We start from the raw sequence: 20,326 nt of genomic DNA on the forward strand, positions 1-20,326 counted from the left end.
ACCTTTTCTCCTATTGCTGTATCTGTCTTCAGCTAGATCTTTTTTTAAACCCTCATTTCTTTTTTTTTTCCCCCTTTGGTTTTTGGGTCACACCCAGTGACGCTCAGGGCTTATTCCTGGCTCTGCGCTTAGAAATTGCCCTTGGCAGGCTCAGGGGACTATTTGGGATGCTGGGAATTGAACCACTCACTGTTGGTCTTGGTCCTGAGTTGGCCACATGCAATGCAAATGTCGTGTCACTATGCTATCTTTCTGGCCCCTAAACCCTCATTTCTGTTGGAACTTACATGTATCATTTACTTCCCAACTGACTGCCACTGTCCCCTCAAAGTAGGATTTGAAATGATTTGTTTTGTTTTGTTTTGGTTTTTGGGCCACACCCGTTGACGCTCAGGGGTTACTCCTGGCTATGCGCTCAGAAGTTGCTCCTGGCTTGGGGGACCATATGGGACGCCGGGGGATCGAACCGCGGTCCATCCAAGGCTAGCGCAGGCAAGGCAGGCACCTTACCTCTTGCGCCACCGCCCGGCCCCGGATTTGAAATGATTTGATTGTGACTCCTCATTGTGACTCCATCATCCCATCTATCAGTGTTGTTCTTCCCCTGTTATATTGAAGGGAGCATGTCATCTCTACCAGACTCTTAATCATGTAAGGTGGGAAAATCTTTTCCTTGTGAAGCCTTGATTAGACTAGGGAATGAGTTTGTATCGTCAGTGGAAGGGAACTTTTGTAATTGCTTCCCTAATTGATGATTAAGCCTGCAAGGGGAGAAGACAAGCAACATGAAGCCAACATGCCTCCTAGGAAATTTTCCCTCTTTGTAATTTCTCTTTAGGACAGCACTACCCAGAGTCTTGGAAACTTGCTCGATTTGATGTACCAGGAGCCAGCACGATGGTCCTATACATTCCAGACGTTTTCTTTTATGAGCCGCCTGAAAATTCAACTGGAGCCCATCCCTGAGAGACTGTTGCAGGCCAGCAATGCAGTGCAGATCTTTGAGAGGTCTGTTTACAGTGACAGGTAAGACTCTGCCCTGAGTCTTCTGAGAGTCATAGCCCCATTTTCATGCTACATGTTTTCTCTTCTTGCTCAGACCATGCATTGCCCAAGTCTTGAAAGGTGATCTGTACAGATACAGTAGACAGATTTTGTTCAGAACTGTAAATTCCACAAATTTGTCACATGTGTTGATGAAAGACCACTGTGCCTTTCCGAAGCAGTGCATTTAATTCCCACATTGCTTATATTGGTTATATTTCTTTAATCTTTTCTGCATAGAGGTAAACTGATAGCTACCTTAGAACTGCCACATGCCAAAAGGCACAGAGTAGTACTACTTAGCAGTGTTTTTGGTGGGGGTTTGGTTTGGGGGCCACACTCCAACAGTGCTCAGTGGTTACTCCTGGCTCTGCACTCAGGAACTATTTCTGGCAGTGCTTAAGAAACCATCTGGCGGGGCCCGGAGAGATAGCACAGCGGCGTTTGCCTTGCAAGCAGCCGATCCAGGACCAAAGGTGGTTGGTTTGAATCCCGGTGTCCCATATGGTCCCCCGTGCCTGCCAGGAGCTATTTCTGAGCAGACAGCCAGGAGTAGCCCCTGAGCACCGCGGGGTGTGGCCCAAAAACCAAAAAAAAAAAAAAAAAAAAGAAACCATCTGGGATACCAGGGATTGAACTCGGGCCACATGCAAGGGAAGTGCCCTACACTTGAATTGGTAGTTAGTTATCACCTTTAAAAAAGCAGTTGAATTAAAATATAGGTTCCTAAAATGATGAACTTTTTCTTTTTCTTTTTTTTTTTTTGGGGGGGGGGGGTTATACCTGACAGCTCTCAGGAGTTACTCTTGGCTCTATGTTCAGAAATCACTCCTGGCAGGCATGGGGGACCATATGGGATGCCGGGATTTGAACCACTGTCCTTCTGCATGCAGGGCAAATGCCCTACCTCTGTGCTATCTCTCTGGCCCCTAGAAGCTTTCCTTTTTGATGAAGGATTAGAGGAGGCAGTTGGGTTACAACTAACTGTGTGCTCAGATGTCACTTCTCAGAGTACCATATGTGGTCCTGGAAATTGAACTAGAGTTGGCCATATGCAAGGCATCCAGAATGATCCCCTTTATACTGCCAGGAGTAATTCCTGAGTACAGAGCCAGGAGAAAACCCTGAACATCTCCAGGTGTGGCCCAAAACAAACAAATAAAAAATAAACACTTTGCTAGTGTTACATACAGCACACCAACAACTCTGTGAGTCATGTTGTATCTCTTTAAGGAGAAGAAACAAGCTGATTGGACTAGTTTGCCCAAGATGTTGCAGCTAGTGAACTTCAGAACCAGAAATGGTTTAGAAGCTTTTAATCTTATTTTCTTTTGTTTTGTTTTAGGGCTACACCTGGTAGTACATAGGCAACATGTGATATTGGGACTTGAACCTGGGTTGTATTTTTTGTTTTGTTTTGTTTGTTTGTTTTTTGTCAAAAAGTCAACTCATTACACATTTTAAGCTTGAGGATAATTAGATCCTCCCTTTTTTTAAAAAAAATTGTATTAATTTATTCTCTGATTACAAATACATTAAATGCCTCCTGTGTACAGGCACCAGACTGAGTCAGGCTGCAGCAGGACAAGGCAGATCTAGTGCCTACCTTCCTGGCACCCCTCTTATAAAAGAAGATTCTGAGGTCAATTACTTTGAGGCCAAGGAAGAACATGGATTGTTTGGAGAGTAGATAAAAAGGGAGGAAAAAATCTAAATCCCTTCTGCTTGGGCTAAAGAAATAGTAATGTGGTTTAGAGCAAGAATCCTGATATGTACATCTCTGAGATGGTATTTCTCTGGTCTCTGTCCTTAAAAAGTGCAGTGGCTCCTTCCTCTCAGGTTCAGTACCATCCCCATATTTGAAGAGATAAAAGAAGTGCCAGTCCTCAAGAAAGGTGAACTGAAAGGAAGGGCTAGAGAGGTGTATAGTGTGTTAGGCATTTCCCTTGCCCAGCACCATAGCACCAACCTAGGTTTGATCCCTGACATCCCATACGGTTCCCCAAGAACCACCAGGAATGATTTTTGAGCGCAGAGCCAGAGATGATGCCTGAGTATTGCCAGGTGTGGCCAAAAATAAATAAATAAATAAATAAATAAATAAATAAATAAATAAATAAAGGCAAATTGGAGAGATAGTATAGTAAGTTTGGCACTTGCCTTGCCCATGGCTGGTTAGGTTTTGATCTATCACTTCATTTGGTTCCCTCCTGAGCCCTGTCATCTGACACAAAGCTAGAAGTAAGTCCAAAGATATGACTCCAAAATAAAGGAAGATGAGGAATACTTTAATGGAGGTAGTAAAAAAATTTGTGATTTCTTTTCTTAAAAATTTTATTTTGGGGACTGAAGAGATAACACAGCAGTTAGGGTGCTAGCCTTGCATAGGCTGACCAGGATTCAGTTCCTAGCATTCCATATGGTCTCCCAAACACTACCAGGACTGATTCCTAAGTGCAGAGTCAGTAGCAAACTCTGAGCACAGCTAGGTGTGACTCCCAAACAAACAACAACAACAAAAAAAATCTGTTTTTTTAAGTACCTGTCAAAAAGCTGAAAACATAGTTTATAAATTGAGCTGCAGAAGACACCTCTTTGTTGCTGTGGCCAAATTATCATCAAACCATACCAGACCGGGCAGTTTGATTTCTTTGACTAATTTGGGGTAAAGCTCCCAAATTAGTTTCTTCATAGCCTAGCAACAGAAGAATTCTAATAACTAAGAAGTTTGGAACGTTGTGTCCCAATCACTCCTCTAAGCAAGTTGCTAGTGCTAGGCCAGAGCAGGAACGGTGCTTGCCTTGCTCTTAGCCAACCTGGGTTCAGTCTCTGGCATCCAGAATGATCCCCTTTATACTGCCAGGAGTAATTCCTGAGTACAGAGCCAGGAGAAAACCCTGAACATCTCCAGGTGTGGCCCAAAACAAACAAATAAAAAATAAACACTTTGCTAGTGTTACATACAGCACACCAACAACTCTGTGAATCATGTTGTATCTCTTTAAGGAGAAGAAACAAGCTGATTGGATTAGTTTGCCCAAGATGTTGCAGCTAGTGAACTTCAGAACCAGAATCAGACCAAAAATAACTCTTGAAATCCTTTCTTCTTCAGGACTCTTTGCAGCCTTTTGGTATATACTTCCCAGAGTCACTTGTAAACAAGGATTCTAATTTTCATTTTTCCAGAAGTGGCTAGTTGCTTAGCGTTGCCTTAGAAACTGGAGTTTATTGTTTAGAATGTAATTGTGTTTTATATTAAGATGCCTGATGTTTTAAAGCAGAATAACCATTCTGAAGCAGTGGTTTCTAGTTAGTACCAATTTTCCTCCTTACCAGCTGCTCTTCTAGTTTTGGAAATCAGCATGGGGTAAAGGTAGTTTGATTGTTTTTATTTTAATTTTGCTTTCTTCTATCTGGATTAGTTGTTCAGCACCAGAGAAAACAAGTATATAAGGGCTCATATATGTTTTGAAGGAGAGTCTGCTTTCTTTGAAAAAAAATTACAATTAGTAGGAAATGCACTTTGTCATCACAGGTGGTACCACTTAAATATAGTTTATTTTACTTATTTTTTATTTTTTGAGCCATACCAAGAATTGCTCAGGGGTCACTCCTGGCTTTGCACTCAGGATTTACTCCTTGCAGTGCTCGAGGGACCATAGGAGATGCTGGGGATTGAATCCCCGTTGGCCATGTACAGGCAAAAGCCCTACCTACACACTGTGCTATTGCTCCGCCCTAAATGAAGTTTCTTCTCCACTTCTTAAATAAACCAAAGATGGTTCAGCAGCCTGGAGATTGAGAATCCCTCAAACTTATTTGAAAACCAGGTTATTTGAACACCAGTAGATGCCCTACACCAGGTTCTTTATTTGATATATTATAGAAGAATAAGGAAGTTTCACAGGGCCGTAAAAATAGCACAGCGGTAGGGCACTTGCCTTGCACGTGCCTGACCCGGGATGGACCCAGATTTGATTCTCAGCATCCCATATGATCCCCAGGCCTGTTAGGGGCAATTTCTGAGCGCAGAGCCAGGAGTAACCCCTGAGCACCGCCGGCTGGGTGTGGCCCAAAAACTAAAAAAAAAAAAAAAAAAAAAAAAAGGAGAAATAAAAATAAGGAAGTCTCAAAATTTCAGCTATCATGCATCCAGTTCTATATATCCTTATTGGTTTTCAATGACCAGTGATACTCTCTTTCAGTTTCCTTTTATTCCATTGGTTGATCCATGTGGAGAGATGCAATTTGGGCTTCTGAACTATAGATACTAGCTCCTGTTTCAGAGTTGCGCAAGGAGAAAGATGCAGATTAAAAATTCACATTTCTGGGGGCAGGTAGGGTGTTTTTCTTACATGCAACTGACCTAGGTTCAAAACTCCAACATCCCATATGGTCCCCCAAACTTGCCAGGATGAGTGCAGAGCCAGGAGTACTGCTGGTCGAGGCACCACGCCAAAATGAATTCATATTTCTTGGTCACTTTGGAGAAGAACTGGGTACTGAAAGGATGTAATATGATATACATGATACCCTTCAGTAACAGTATTGCAAACTACAATGCCTACAAGGAAAAAGGGGAAAGAGAGAGAAGAGGAGAGAGAGAAGAAAACTGCCATAGAGGCAGTCAGGAGGAAGGGGTGTGGGGACACTGGCGGTGAACAATATGCATCAGTTTTGGGACAGGTGTTGGACTATTGTATGACTAAAACTCAAATCATGAACAACATATAACTATCTAACAGTGATTCCATTTAAAAATTATTTTAAATAATTCTTTTTTTTTTTTTCTGGGTCACACCTAGCAGCGCTCAGGGGTTACTCCTGGCTCCATGCTCAGAAATCATTCCTGGCAGGCTCTGGGGACCATATGGGATGCCAGGATTCGAAACAATGACCTTCTGCATGAAAGGCAAACGCCTTGCCTCCATGCTATCTCTCCGGCCCCTTAAATCATTCTTTTAAAAAAATAATTCACATTTCTGGGGCCAGAGCAATAGTACAGTGGGTAAAGCATTTGCCTTGTAAGAGGTTGACCTGGGTTCAATCCCTGGCATTTCATATGGTTTTCTGAGAACCACCAGGGGTTCCTCAGGTACATTTCTGGGTTATTCCTACTGAGCCAAAAACCAAAAGAGAAAATAATTAAAAAGAGTTGGAGCAAGAGAGATAGCATGGAGGTAAGGTGTTTGCCTTGCATGCAGAAGGACAGTGGTTCAAATCCCAGCATCCCATATGTTCCCAAGTGCCTGCCAGGGGGCAATTTCTGAGCCTAGAGCCAGGAGTAAACCATGAGCGCTGCTGGGTGTGACCAAAAAACAAAAACAAAACAAAACAAAAGAGTTCATATTTCTGAGACTACAGTGATCCCTAGCACAGAGCTGAGAGTAAGCCTTAAGCACAGCCAGGAGTGGCCCAAAAACAAAAACAAGTTAAAAAAAAAAAAAGAATGAATACTTTTTTTTGATTTTTGGGTCACACCCGGCATCACTCAGGGTTACTCCTGGCTTGGGGGACCATATGGAATGCCGGATTCGAACCAATGACCTTCTGCATGAAAGGCAAACGCCTTACCTCCATGCTATCTCTCCAGCCCAAATTAATACTTGTTAAAGATTGATAAAGTGTTAGAAAGGTTAAGTGTTTTGAAACAGACATGGAACAAGTTGGTTATTGATTTTCTGCAACTCTGTCTCCTTTGCCTTTCATTCCATTTCCCATTTTTCTGTCTTCTCCCATTCCTCTTCATTTCCACCCAGGTATGTGTTTGCAAAGAGCCTTTATGAAAATGGCTCCCTCAATGACTTGGAATGGCACATCTACCAGAACTGGCATTCTTTTCTCCTGCAGGAGTTTGCCACTCAGCTCAGATTACATGGCTTCATCTACCTCCAGGCTACCCCCCAGGTAATGTAAAACCTAAAACCCTAGTCCAGGGCTATATGAGATGGAGGAGAGGTACTTCAGACTGCTGGTTTTCTGGCTGGACAACATGTGTTGTGGGTATTGTTCAGAGCCTGGAGAATGGTAGGTGAGCACACACTGGACACTCACTTCACAGGTGCTCTGCCAACTCTGTGGATCAAGTCACTCTTAAAGGTGCAGCAGCATAGGACATAATAGACTTTTAAAAAGATTTGCTCTTTCATAGTAATGTTGATGTTGTCCACCTCACTTTTCTAATCCTCTCCCTAGGTAACCTCAGTTTTGTTGTCAGCGTTGCTGTTTTGGTCTTCCAGGGTCTGCATGTTGGACCCTCTGATTAATTGCTTCAACTCTTTCTTTCCACTTATTGGGTCATCAGAATCTGTGGTGGTCTATATGATTTCCTAATTTATAGTTCTTTCGTTGCTTGGTTTGGTTTTGGGGACATGCCTGACAATACTCAGGGGATTCTCCTGGCTCTGTGACTGAAGATTGCTCCTGGCAGTGCTCAAAGGACTACATGATGCTGTGGATTGATCCTGGCCTGCCACATGCAACATATATGATCAGCCCTTTGTGTCATCTCAGCAGTCTAATAGCCCTTCCCTCCTCAATGAACCTTGAGGATGCCTCTGACCAAGCCTGAAGAATTGCAGATTTTGCATCCCATGGCTCCTTGCATGGGACTGGCACACAGCAGGGGCATGTGATGGTAGGAACACTGAAGTTTGAGCACCTTTTGAAGAGAATAAGGCTGACATAAAATGTATGAATTTTAAATGACCAATGACTATACTATAAGGATAGGGATTGATGTCAGTGACTAGGATTAAAGAGACTCCTGCCAAAGAGAATGACTTAAATAACCTAGTATAGGGTTTGAGTGAGAGGAAAGTTCTATTCCCCAGGAAGGTTCAATACCTGGACCAAGGATAAGTGATGGTTCTGTGAACTAGGACTGAGTAAAGATTAAGGCTGGCATCTGAAGCAATGGTAGAGGTTTCCAGTGGGAATCATAGGATGACTGACTAAAGAAGCAGAAGGTTGATTGCCGAATGTTAGAAGAATTGAGAAAGCTGAGTAGCCTTGTCCAAAAGAAGCAGGACTTCAAGATCAATTGGCTTCAGAAAATTGGCAGTCAAAAAAAATAGAGAGAGAGAGAGAGAGAGAGAGAGAGAGAGAGAGAGAGAGAGAGAGAGAGAGAGAGAGAGAGAGAGTGAGAGAGTATAAGGGCCCGGAGAGATAGCACAGCAGCGTTTGCCTTGCAAGCAGCCGATCTAGGACCAAAGGTGGTTGGTTCGAATCCCAGTGTCCCATATGGTCCCCCATGCCTGCCAGAAGCTATTTCAGAAGCTATTTCTGAGCAGATAGCCAGGAGTAACCACTGAGCACCGCCAGGTGTGACCCAAAAACCAAAAAAAAAGAAAATGGGTAGTCATTCCAAAGGCCAGACAGTATGCTTGGTATCCATACAGTATCCCCCTCCCTGTAGCAGCTTTGTTTCTAGGACCTGGAGACTGAGTTTTTGTTGTTGTTGTTGTTTTCTGGAGACTGAGTTGAGAAAGCAAAGAAAGCTCCCTGTCCTGTCTGTGCACTTGGAAGGAGCAGTGGCGAGGACAGTGATGGTGTTATTTGGGTGATGGTGCAACTGATGTGGGGTATTTCAGCTGGGTTAGTCTGACAGGAATTGAGGGATCTCTGTAGCATAATGATAGGAGACATAGCTTGCTTGTTTTGTGAACAAATGGGATTTGATTGCTGCTTCCACTGGAGGTCATGAGAGTCAGGGAACCCAGAAATGCTGCTGTTTTTCCCTGAGATCAAGTCTTGACTCCTCTGTACTGTATTCACAAGAGCAGAGCAGAAGGGAAACCTCTATGTACAGCTGTTGAAAGCAGCTGTTGAAAGAAGGGCTTAGAGGTAGGGCCTTTCCTCTATTCAAGTAAGCTTGAGGGCTGGAGAGATAGCACAGCGGTAGGGTGTTTGCCTTGTATGCTGTTGACTCGGGACAAACCTGAGTTCAATTCCCAGCATCCCAGATGGTCTCCTGAGCCTGCCAGGAACGATTTCTGAGCATAGAGCCAGGAGTAACCCCTGAGTGCCGCCAGGCGTGGCACCAAAATCCCCCCCAAAAAATGAAAAACAAATAATCAAGTAAGCTTGGTAAATGAGAAGAGAAATGGCTGTTCCTCTGCATGCTTCCCTAGACTCACGGGAATGGGAAGCAGGAGCTCAGCGATGGTGCCTCCCAGCACTAGGCCGTGCCTGCACTGTAGGTACATGAGAACAACTGGCAGAAAACCTTGGGAAATGAGGCACCTAAGACAAGTGAGAGCCATGCCATGGGCCCCTGCCTCTGACCCCACATAGCCCAAGCAGCAGATCCTCCTTGTTAGAGGCAAAGGGGTTGATTGTCACTTGCAACTAAAGAAAGACTTTTTCTGCTGCCATTGAGGTACGCCCTCCTGTGTGGTTTTTTGTTTTTGTTTTGTTTTATTTTGTTTTAGTTTTTAAAAGCAGTTTTCCAGAGAGATGAAACAGCAGTAGCCCATTTGCCTTGCACTCAGCCTACCTAGAATGGACCTGGGTTCGATTCCCGGCATCCCATATGGTCCCCCAAGCCTGCCAGGAGCGATTTCTGAGCATAGAGCCAGGAATAGTCCCTGAGCACTGCTGTCGGGTGTGCCCCCCCAAAAAAAAATAAATAAAAATAGCAGTGTAACATGAATGCCACCAGATTTTCAAAATGGGAATTAACCTAGACCTATAGGGAGAAAAGTTTGCTCTTTTAAGCAAATTAATACTAAAAAGGGGTATGTTGGCCTATTTTCAGAGGAGAGGCTTTAGGATCAATGTTTGCCTGCAAGCAATGAATGAATAATTATAGCTTTAATAAAAAGAAGGGCTCTGTTCTTGTGTATAATTGAAAACATAAAGCCACATTCAAAAATACGCATTTCCATTAATTCTGATAATTTTTCCCCGAGAGAGGAAAATTAGATAGCTTTGCTAAGTTTAGCAATCTTGAAGCTACCTTTCTAGTAGGAATGTAAATTGGCTACTCTCTGTGGAAGCTTTTTGGCAGTATATGCTAGTAAGTCCACATACCTTTTGACTTGTTAGTCATGTGCCTTAAAATTTACTCTTTAATCAGGGCTTCGTACGTAGCAGAGCAGCTCCCTCGCTGCAATCTATTGAAAGTCAGCCCTCGACACAAGGGTTTGTAGAAATAAAAAGTACTCTTTAAATATGGGCACATTGACTCATGTGCAAGGCAGCACTGTTTGTAAGAGCACTTGCAGAGAATCAACACAAGAAATCATCAGTAGGGACAAGATGAATATATTACACTCCATCCTTGCACTGGAAAATTCTGACACCATTAAAATGAACAGCGAAGTTGTCTTAGGACATCTTGTAAAGAAAAACAAAAAAAAAGTGTGTGGTAGGTCTTTTGCTTGTATGCTTAAGGAAAATAGGTTGGGGATTAAAAAACGTTACCTAATAGCACACAAAAAGTTAATATAGTTGGTTGCATGTTTCTGGGGTAGCTGAAAGTGAGGAATATAAAGCTGCATGATGGAGAGAGAGGGGCAAAAAGGAGGAATGTATTGAAGCCATTGGCAATACAGTTGGGAATTATGGAACAAATACAGAAGGGAAAAAAAGGAGTTTCATATGGGGTCAGAGAGATACTACAGTGGGTAAGAGGTACCTGCTTTGTACACAGTTGACCTGAGTTTGGACTGTAGAACAGGTTTCCCCCATCAGGAGTGATCCCTGAGCACAGAGCCAGGAATAAGGCCCTGATCGCCTCAGGTTGACACTCTATCTAAAAAAAATAAAAAAGAAGGACCATAGAAAGGAAGATTAGGAGACCTAGGTAAATGGAAGCCATTAAATGTCAGAAAGTAAAAGATTTAGAGAACTCTGGGACTTAGTGTAAAAGGGTAGGCAGCCTCTCCCTACTCCCTCCTTCTGGAAGCCCCAGCAGCCACAGACACATCCCAGCCAGCCACCGTCATGTCATGTCACCTCATCATCCCAGCTCCACAGAATTCCTGGAGCACATGGCCACATATGCAACTGTACACCTCCAAATTTTTCAATACTGCTACCCCAATAGGAAAGCACCAAATTAGATGTCAAAGTAGCAGATAAATCACCTAAGCTCAACAAAACTAGTAATACTGAATGCTCAGCCATCAAGAAACAGCTTAATAAACTTTCAGACAGATGACTTAATGAATCTATTGTGATTGATATGTAACAATTTTCACAAATCTATTTTACTAAAGTTTTTAGCCATTTAATTGTAGCCAGCAATATAATGTAAATTATTTTGTGCCTGCCCCATGGGTAGGTGAAAAACAGGGGCAATGGTGGGAGAATATTACACTGGTAATGGGATTGGTGTTAGAACATGAAATGCCAGAAACAACTGTATTATGAACAATTTTTGTTTTGTTTTGTTTTTGTTTTTTTTTGGGGGGGGGTCACACCTGGCAGTGCTCAGGGGTTACTCCTGGCTGTCTGCTCAGAAATAGCTCCTGGCAGGCACGGGGGACCATATGGGACACCGGGATTCGAACCAATCACCTTTGGTCCTGGATCGGCTGCTTGCAAGGCAAACGCCGCTGTGCTATCTCTCCGGGCCCATGAACAATTTTTGTAAACCTTGGTGTTTAGTAATAAATTAATAAAGTTTTAGAGGCCGGAGCAATAGCTCAGTGGTAGGGCATTTGCCTTTCACGTGGCTGATCCAAGCCAGGAGCTATTTCTGAGCGCATAGCTAGGAGCAACCCTTGAGCGTCACTGAGTGTGGCCTAAAAAAAACAAATAAATAAAATTTTAGCAAAAATTTTAATAATCATTTTAAGCTTTTAAGTGGATACACATAACACATTTTGTTGACCCTCTCCTCCACTTGACTGTGTTCAGTCCTATGCAAGGATTCTTGCCCGTCCCCTGGGATTCCTTTATCCATTGAGAAGGAGCACCCCATGATCACCTCCTCCTTCTGATGTCTAAAAGAGTGAAAACTCCGGGGCCGGGCGGTGGCGCTAAAGGTAAGGTGCCTGCCTTGCCTGCGCTAGCCTTGGACGGACCGCGGTTCGATCCCCCGGTGTCCCATCCGGGGCCGGGCGGTGGCGCTAAAGGTAAGGTGCCTGCCTTGCCTGCGCTAGCCTTGGACGGACCGCGGTTCGATCCCCCGGTGTCCCATATGGTCCCCCAAGCCAGGAGCAACTTGTGAGCACATAGCCAGGAGTAACCCCTGAGCGTTACCGGGTGTGGCCCAAAAATCAAAAAAAAAAAAAAAAAGAGTGAAAACTCCTTTAGTAGTCTGTGTTTGCACAGGCCAAGAACAGCACTAAACTCAGAGTTCAGTGAGCTGGTACCAGAGAAGCAGGAAACTTCTCTAGGAAAGACTTCTTGGACTTTCCAAGCCCAGTCACTCCCTCTTTTGGCTAAAGTGTCTTACTTAAGATTCAGACCTCTGGACTAGGGATTTGTCAGGAGAGTTGGAATATGTGCTTTGTATGTGAAAGACCTAAGTTGGGTCCCTGGTACCAGATGGTTCATGGAGCACCATGTCAAGAAGGAAAAGGAAAATTCATAATTGAGCAGTCGATTACTTCATATATTTTTTGTTATTCTCTATATTATAAAACTCTGAGGACAAAGACTTTATCTAAATGTGGGGGTATTTAATTGATTCAGGGCTGAGGGAGAGATAGGTAGGATAAGTGTTGAAAGTGTAGATCAGTTTGAGGAGTTGGTCATGAGCCCATAAATGAAATGTTTGTATTTCAGTAGGGTACAGGTGGGTTATGAGGGGAATGTAAAGATGATCTGTGGAAATGTTGTGTGCTATATTTGGAAATGATCTTTACATTTTGGAAATACAATGTTTGAGAAATTCAATCGTTGGGTTTATTTAAGGGTTATTCAGTGGGTTAAAGATACATGACACTGACTTTGAAAAGGTTACCTAGGAAGACAAAAGGAGAAATGCTAATCAAGCAAAATATAAAATATCTAAGGCAAAAGTTTTGAGGTGTGAAGGAACTTGTCTTGCCTGTAGGAGATCAGATCTTCTCTTGCCAAAGCTCAGAATCCAGGAGAGTAACTAAAAATTTGAGAGTGCAGAAGACACAGGAGTGGGGCCAAACTCTAGGACAGCTTGTGTGCCAAGTACAGAAGATGACATTTTGTGAGCTGCTGTGTCTACCAGGTTCCCAGCTTTTATATAGCAGAATAATAAGACCATTCATGCTTTCCACTTTACTGAAAAGTAAAGGGAGGAGAGTTACTCTCAAGCCTCATTTTAAAAAATTCTTTTAATTTTGACCTCAGCAAATTTTTTGCATTTTTGTTACAGAAAGCATGTTTGGTATAATAAGAAAGCTGTTTTAAATTATTTATCATTATGTAAATATGAGGCCACTCACACTTCTCTGAAAGGAGGAGGTAGTACATACCTGTAGACAGGAGGGAGCCTGGGAGGTAGTTAATAGAGAGAGACATGTCGTCATACTTCAGAACTATGGAAGGGTTGACTGAAGGGAACCAATTGGAGGTTTTGCCAGGAACCTGACAGGCCTTACCACAGTAGATCCTCACAACAACGTGTGTGGTGAGAGGAGAATTAGGAAATAAAAGCCCACAAAGATTGCACCACTAGAACGTGGTGAAGTCAGGAATTTGATCCTGGATTTTTGTGATTTTAATGTCTGTTTTCTTTCCATGTGCTTCACTACTCCCAGAGGCAGAGAGCTCCTCTAGTGGACCAGGTGAGAGAAAATGAGGGCCAGTCATGAGGCCTGAAATGAAGGCAGAGGTGAGAGTAGTGGGGAAGAGAACCAACTGGAGAAAAACTAAAGAGAATTTAGAGACTTCCCAGATGTCTCTGGGAGAAGGAAACATAAAGATAGTGCAGGTTTCTGGAATGGGTCTTGTTTGCCTGTATCTGAGCCAAAAAAAAAAAAAAAAAAGCAGGCAGAAGCAAATTTACATGGAAATTCATCACAGAATCAGAATAGACCTCAAGAGTGGGTCTGAGAGCCCCCAAAGATGAGATTGTAACAGTCAAGGGAACAGTCCTGGTTGGTTTTGTTTTTCAGGTTTGTTTGAAGAGAATGCACCTGAGGGCCAGGCAAGAGGAGAAGGGGGTTGAGCTGTCCTATCTTGAGCAGCTTCATGAGCAGCATGAGGCCTGGCTTGTTCGTAAATCAACCAGGTAAGTGTGAAGGGAGCAGCAGGGGATCCCTGCCTCCCTCTTGCCTCTTCCTAGGAAGAGGAAGGCTTTGTAGGAAGGCTTTGAAAGTACTAAAAGTGGTTCAAAACTTCAAGCATTATTCAACAAAAATTTAGTATTGGACGTAATCTGAATATTCCAAGAGGCTTTTTATTAGATTCCATTTCCTCAGCTTTTTTGCTATTGTTCTCTTTTATAATGGTCATCTAGTTGACTCTGGGTTAAAAGGCTGAATTGTCAAGAAATTGCTCATTTTGCTAAATTGGCATTCTTAGTTTCTGCCTTTTCTCCCTTAGACTTGCTTTATTCTCTACTTAAAATGGGGCTCAGACCTTAAGTATAAGCCTAACTAAAAAAATAATTTCAGGACCAGACAGTATATGAGGTAAGGCACTTGCTTTGCATGTGGCCAACCCTGATTTTCTAAGTTCCCTGAGTCCCATCATATAACCCCTGAGCACACAAACTCTTCTTACCTAAAGAGAAGATAAAATAAATTTACCACTTCATTTCTGCCAATTTTATTTATTGTTTGTTTATTTATTGTTTGGGTTTTTTTTTCCCCTTTGGTGGTGGAAGAAGGGGACACACCTGATGGTGCCTGGGGCTTATTCCTGGCTCTGCGTTTAGGAATCATTCCTGGCAAGGTTTAGGGAGCCATATATAGTATGGGGATCTAACCTAGGTCAGCTGGGTGTAAGACAAGCTCCTTACCTACTGATTATCACACTAGCCCTATTTTTTGCCTAATTTCTTTTTTTAACCATGTTTACAAATGTACAGATTTTATAATTTATGGGTTTTTCTTATTTTAGCCTCTCTTTCTTTATTTCAGGGCAAGGGGGCTGTGGCTCAGTGCCAGGACCTAAAGCTATTTGGGCCCCACAGAGCTAGGAATTACCGGATCACCCAGAGATGCTGGTAGTGGTCAGGTGCCACCAGGGCTATACCTGATGCTGCTGAGGGGACATTGTCATGCCAGGGATTGAACAAGAGTAAGCCACATGCAAAGCATGAGCTTTAACTCCCTTTACTATTTCTCTGGCCCCTCTTTCTTCTTTGTGGGTCTAAGGGGATTGTTTATACCTGGCAGTGTTCAGGGACTTTACTCCTGGCTCTGTGCTCAAGGATCAGTCCTGGTGTTGCTCAGCAGAATATGTGGTGCAGATTGAACCTGGGTTAGCCGAATAGAAGGCAAGTGCCAATACCTCCTGAACTTTCTCACCACCATCCTATCTTTTGTTTGAATTTTTTTGTTTGTTTGTTTTTGGGCCACACCCAGCAGCGCTCAGGGCTTACTCTTAACTCTATGCTCAGAAATCGCCCCTGGCAGACACAGGGGACCATATGGGATGCCGGGATTCGAACCACTGTCCTTCTGCATGAAAGGCAAACACCTTACCTCCATGCTGTCTCTCCGGCCCCACCATCCTATCTTTTGAATTACAGCTTACGTTCTGTTTAATTTCATTGAAAAGCAATATGAGTTTACTTCTCCTCTTTGAACTAATTGTAAGACATTGTGGACATGTCTCAAAGTGGCTCAGTGTCCTTTTTCCAGTCTCCTAAATGTTTGTAATCTTTTCAGGCTCCACTCCGATACTCTGCTCAACATCCCAGTGCTGGTGTTGGATGTCAATGATGATTTTTCTGAAGTAGGAGCCAAACAAAAAGATCTAATGGAGAAGGTAGAAAAGGATCTTGAGTCTTGTCTTCTAGATGGTGCTTTTTATCTTTACTTAAAGCTTCATTATAATGGGCCTTGTCTTTGATGCTTTAATTCACACTGAACTTGTGAAATGTGGAATTTTGTATAAGTTACAAATATAATTCCAATTCTCAAAAGTATTTCAAACCAATAGTAATTTTTATTTAGATCCTGTGATTCACAGCAGTATTAACATTAGTGTTCCAAAGTGTCCAGCATTCCTCCCCCACTGTAGAAGTCTCAGTTCTACAACTGACTCTCAGGGTCTCTTATCATTGGCCATTGTTTACTCCATGATTATGTTTTTTATATGCAGAGCTGATGAATTTTATTAATAATTGATATACTAGATACTTCAGAATTTTCTCTTCTAAGGTATTCTAGAACTAGAAAATGCAACCTTATCATTTATTTTCTCAGCTCTGCTGTTTGCTTCTGTATGACCCTGGGTAGGTCACATTTTCTCTTCCTGCCTGTGACCTCCTTTACTAACGAAACTCCTTGGGTTTGGCTACACAGATTTGGTATAAATGGATTCTTGTATAGTCAGCAAAAAATTTGAACTTCAATTTTTGTTCTTTTCTCTTTCCTGCAGGTAATCACCTTTGTAAAGAATCTGTAGTCATGTACTATGATATGGACTCTCTGAATTTCTTAAGCTAGAAAAGCACTGAACCAACTGTTGAAGTTCAGGCATGACCGAGGTCCAGTGTTCCTGTGTGGTCATCTGTGAGAATGCTCCAAAAACTAAGGCAACAACCTTGGAGACAGACAGCCTGGCTCACACTGAGCCCAGCACACATACTTATATAGATTCGGTCATTCCGAATATAATGATTATAGTTGGATCAAGCTGCAGACAAGTATCTTTGTCTTCTGAGGCCAGAGCAGTGGCAGAAGTGGTAAGGTAGTGCCTTGCCCGCACTAGCCTAGGATAGAATGTGGTTCGATCCCTCAGTGTCCCATATGGTCCCCTAAACCAGGAGCAATTTCTGAGTGCATAGCCATGAGTAACTCCTGAGCATCATTGGTGTGGCCCAAAAACCAAAAAATAAGAAAAGTATCTTTGTTTTTTTATGCCAGTAGCTCTCCTAGTTTTATTCTCATTCTTTTAGCCTTGTTCCTCATTATTTTACAACCCTAGTGATTAATAACTCTTGGTATTAGTCATTTGGACCTAATCACCTAGATCAGTCAAACAGGATAGAATACAAAAAGCAGACAGCCCTAATAAAATTGCTACTGACCAGCAGTCAGTAGTTTGGGCTACTCAGTAGTCTGTCTCCATCTTGTTCTTTCTGGCTCCGTGCATTAGGTACTCCATTCCCCTGGACGGTCCAGCACCTATTCTTCCTACCTACTCCTACGTCTGGGAGCTCTAGAGCAATCTCACCCTCCAGCATTTGGTTTGTATTGCCCTGAGATGTTATTGCAAGAACTTTGTGGGGCATGGGAGTGATCTATACCTGTGTCCTCAAGCTGTAGAATCTAACTTAAAAAGGAAGTCATGGCCAGGGCCAGAGCGATGGTGCAAGCAGTAGGGCATTTCTGTTGTACGAGCTAACTGAGGACGGATTGCGGTTGGATCCTCTGGTATCCCATATGGTCCCCCAAGCCAGGAGCAATTTCTGAGTGTATAGTTAAGAGTAACCCCTAAGTGAAACCAGATGTGGCCCAAAAAGCAAAAAAGAAAAGGAAGTCATGGGTTGGAGAGATAATATAGTGGGTAGGGTACATGTATGCATACTGGCTGACCTGGATTCAATCCTCAGCATTTTATATGGTCCCCTAAGCACTGCAGGAATGAGTGATTCCTGAGTGCAGTCAAGAGTAACCTCTTGAGCATTTCCAAATGTAGCCCACAAACAACCAACAAAAAAAAAAGAAAAAAAGAAAAAGACAAGAGAAGAGATCCAGAATTTGCTATTGAGGATTCAGTTATCCTAATACTCTTAACTTGCTGTGAGTACCCAGTGATTTTTTTTTTTTTTTTTTTTTTGGATTTTGGTTTTTGGGTCACACCCGGCAGTGCTCAGGGGTTACTCCTGGCTCTATGCTCAGAAATCGCCCCGGCAGGCATGGGGGACCATATGGGATGCCGGGATTCGAACCACCATCCTTCTGCATGCAAGGCAAACACCTTACCTCCATGCTATCTCTCCGGCCCCGTTTTATGTGATCTTAATAGATAAACAAATTTATGCTGCAAAGAAAAAGTATCATTTTTTGGTGATTTACTTCCAAATCTCAAGGACAGTTTCCACTTGTGCCACATAATGAATTTTAGATTCCTTTTGCTTGGTGATGTGGTACTCACGGTCATTGTTCTACAGGAGCATTAAGTCACGGGTGATAAAGCCCCTCTTCTGACATGCCCTCCTCAACTGTTTGCCATAGAAATGAAGAAATGGTGTGTGGAAAAGAATCCGCACTCTGTGACGTTCACACAAGAATGCAGTTGCCCAATGACGCATTTCTCACAGCATATCTTTGTCATTTAGTGATGCATGTCTATAGGTTTAAGAGAGAAAAAGTAGGGGCCGGAGAGATAGCATGGAGGTAAGGCCTTTCATGTAGAAGGTCATCAGTTTGAATCCCAGCGTCCCATATGGTTCCCCATGCCTGCCAGGAGCAATTTCTGAGCATGGAGCCAGGAGTATCCCCTGAGCACTGCTGGATGTGACCCAAAAACCACGAGAGAGAGAGAGAGAGAGAGAGAGAGAGAGAGAGAGAGAGAGAGAGAGAGAGAGAGAGAGAGAGAGAGAGAGATGTCTGTTATCTTTTTTTTTTTAGTTTTTGGGTTGAGAGAGAGAGAGAGAGAGAGAGAGAGAGAGAGAGAGAGAGAGAGAGAGAGAGATTAATGTCTGTTATCTATTTTTTTTTTTTTTTTTTTTTTTTAGTTTTTGGGTTACTCCTGGCTGTCTGTTCAGAAATAGCTCCTGGTAGGCACGGGGGGGGGGGGGGGGGGCATATGGGACACCGGGATTCAAACCAACCACCTTTGGTCCTGGATCTGCTGCTTGCAAGGCAAACGCCGCTGTGCCATCTCTCCAGGCCCAGTATTCCTTTATCTTACATAAAAATATTTAACAGTTTTACTCATGGGCATTTAAAGTATATAGTTTTAGGTCAGAATTACAGCTCAGAGGGCTGGAGTGCAGACCCTGGGTTCAAACCTCCACAATATATGGTCTCTGAATATCACCTAATATGGTCTAAACACTCCTGCAAGTTTTTCCATAGCATAAACAATTCCAGACTTTATCACCCCAAGGAGAGATGTCATGTCTTTTGCAGTGATTATCCATTTCTCATCTCCCTGCAGTCCCTGCTCATTTCCTTCCCCCAGCTTGGGCAACCACTATCTACTTTGTTTTGTTGACCATACTCAACATGTTTAGGGTACTTCTGTATGACTCCGTACTTAGGGATTACTCTTTTTTTTTTTTTTTTTTTTTTTTTTGGTTTTTGGGCCACACCCGGCGGTGCTCAGGGTTTACTCAGAAATAGCTCCTGGCAGGCACGGGGGACCATATAGGGCACCGGGATTCGAACCAACCACCTTTGGTCCTGGATCGGCTGCTTGCAAGGCAAACGCTGCTGTGCTATCTCCAGGCCCCAGGGATTACTCTTGATGGGGCTCAGAGGACTATATGGGGTGCTGAGGATATAGCCCAGGTCAATTTCTGGCCAGGGATTGAACCTAGGTCAATGCATGCAAATCAAGTGCCTTTCCTGCTGTACTATGTCTTCAGCCCACACTTTGTATCTGTAGATTTACCTATTCCAGACATTGTATATAAATGGAATCTCATAATATATGCTTTTTGTGTTGAGCTTTTGCTTCCAAGAAGGCTTTTAAGGTTCATCTGCTAAATGTTCTGTCATTTATCAGTGATTCATTTTTTATGGCTAAATATTTTATGTATCTATCACATTTTGTTTATTCAGAATTAAACCCTGAACACTTCCAGGTGTGGCCCCAAAACAAATACTAGGAACAGTCTGTGCTAGGAATGTGATGAAAAAGTACTCTTATTCTTTGCTGGTAGAAATGTTGTCTGTTTCAACCCCTGTGGAAAACAAGTTTGGAAATTTCTCAATAAGCTTAATAATTGAGCTGCCATATGACCCAACAATTCCATTCTACATTTCTGCCTCTACAACACAAAAACATTCATTCAAAAGGACGTGACAAAAAAAAAAAAAAAAAGACAAAAAAGGATATGACACCATTATTCATTGCAGCACTTAGTACAATAGATAAAATATAGAATCAGCCTAAGAGGCAACGATGAGTGGGTTATAAATATGTAGTGTATAGGCCGGAACAGAGGCGTGGAGCAGTAAGGCATTTGCCTTGCTGTCGCTAGCCTAAGACAGACCGTGGT

General features: G+C 42.8%; 1 protein-coding gene across 1 annotated transcript in view; it reads left to right on the top strand.

The window, feature by feature from the left end:
• DGUOK (deoxyguanosine kinase) overlaps positions 1-16,842 on the top strand; it is a 48,351-nt gene extending 31,509 nt beyond the window's left edge. Inside the window, exons 3-7 of the mRNA XM_049784437.1 lie at positions 839-1,026; positions 6,804-6,951; positions 14,094-14,209; positions 15,816-15,915; positions 16,531-16,842. Of these exons, the coding sequence (XP_049640394.1) occupies positions 839-1,026; positions 6,804-6,951; positions 14,094-14,209; positions 15,816-15,915; positions 16,531-16,557 (579 nt within the window). The 3' untranslated portion in view covers positions 16,558-16,842. The remainder of the gene's footprint in view (positions 1-838; positions 1,027-6,803; positions 6,952-14,093; positions 14,210-15,815; positions 15,916-16,530) is intronic.
• Positions 16,843-20,326: the final 3,484 nt, after the last annotated feature.

The sequence above is a fragment of the Suncus etruscus genome, chromosome 12, assembly GCF_024139225.1.
Source record: "Suncus etruscus isolate mSunEtr1 chromosome 12, mSunEtr1.pri.cur, whole genome shotgun sequence".
NCBI lineage: Eukaryota > Metazoa > Chordata > Mammalia > Eulipotyphla > Soricidae > Suncus > Suncus etruscus.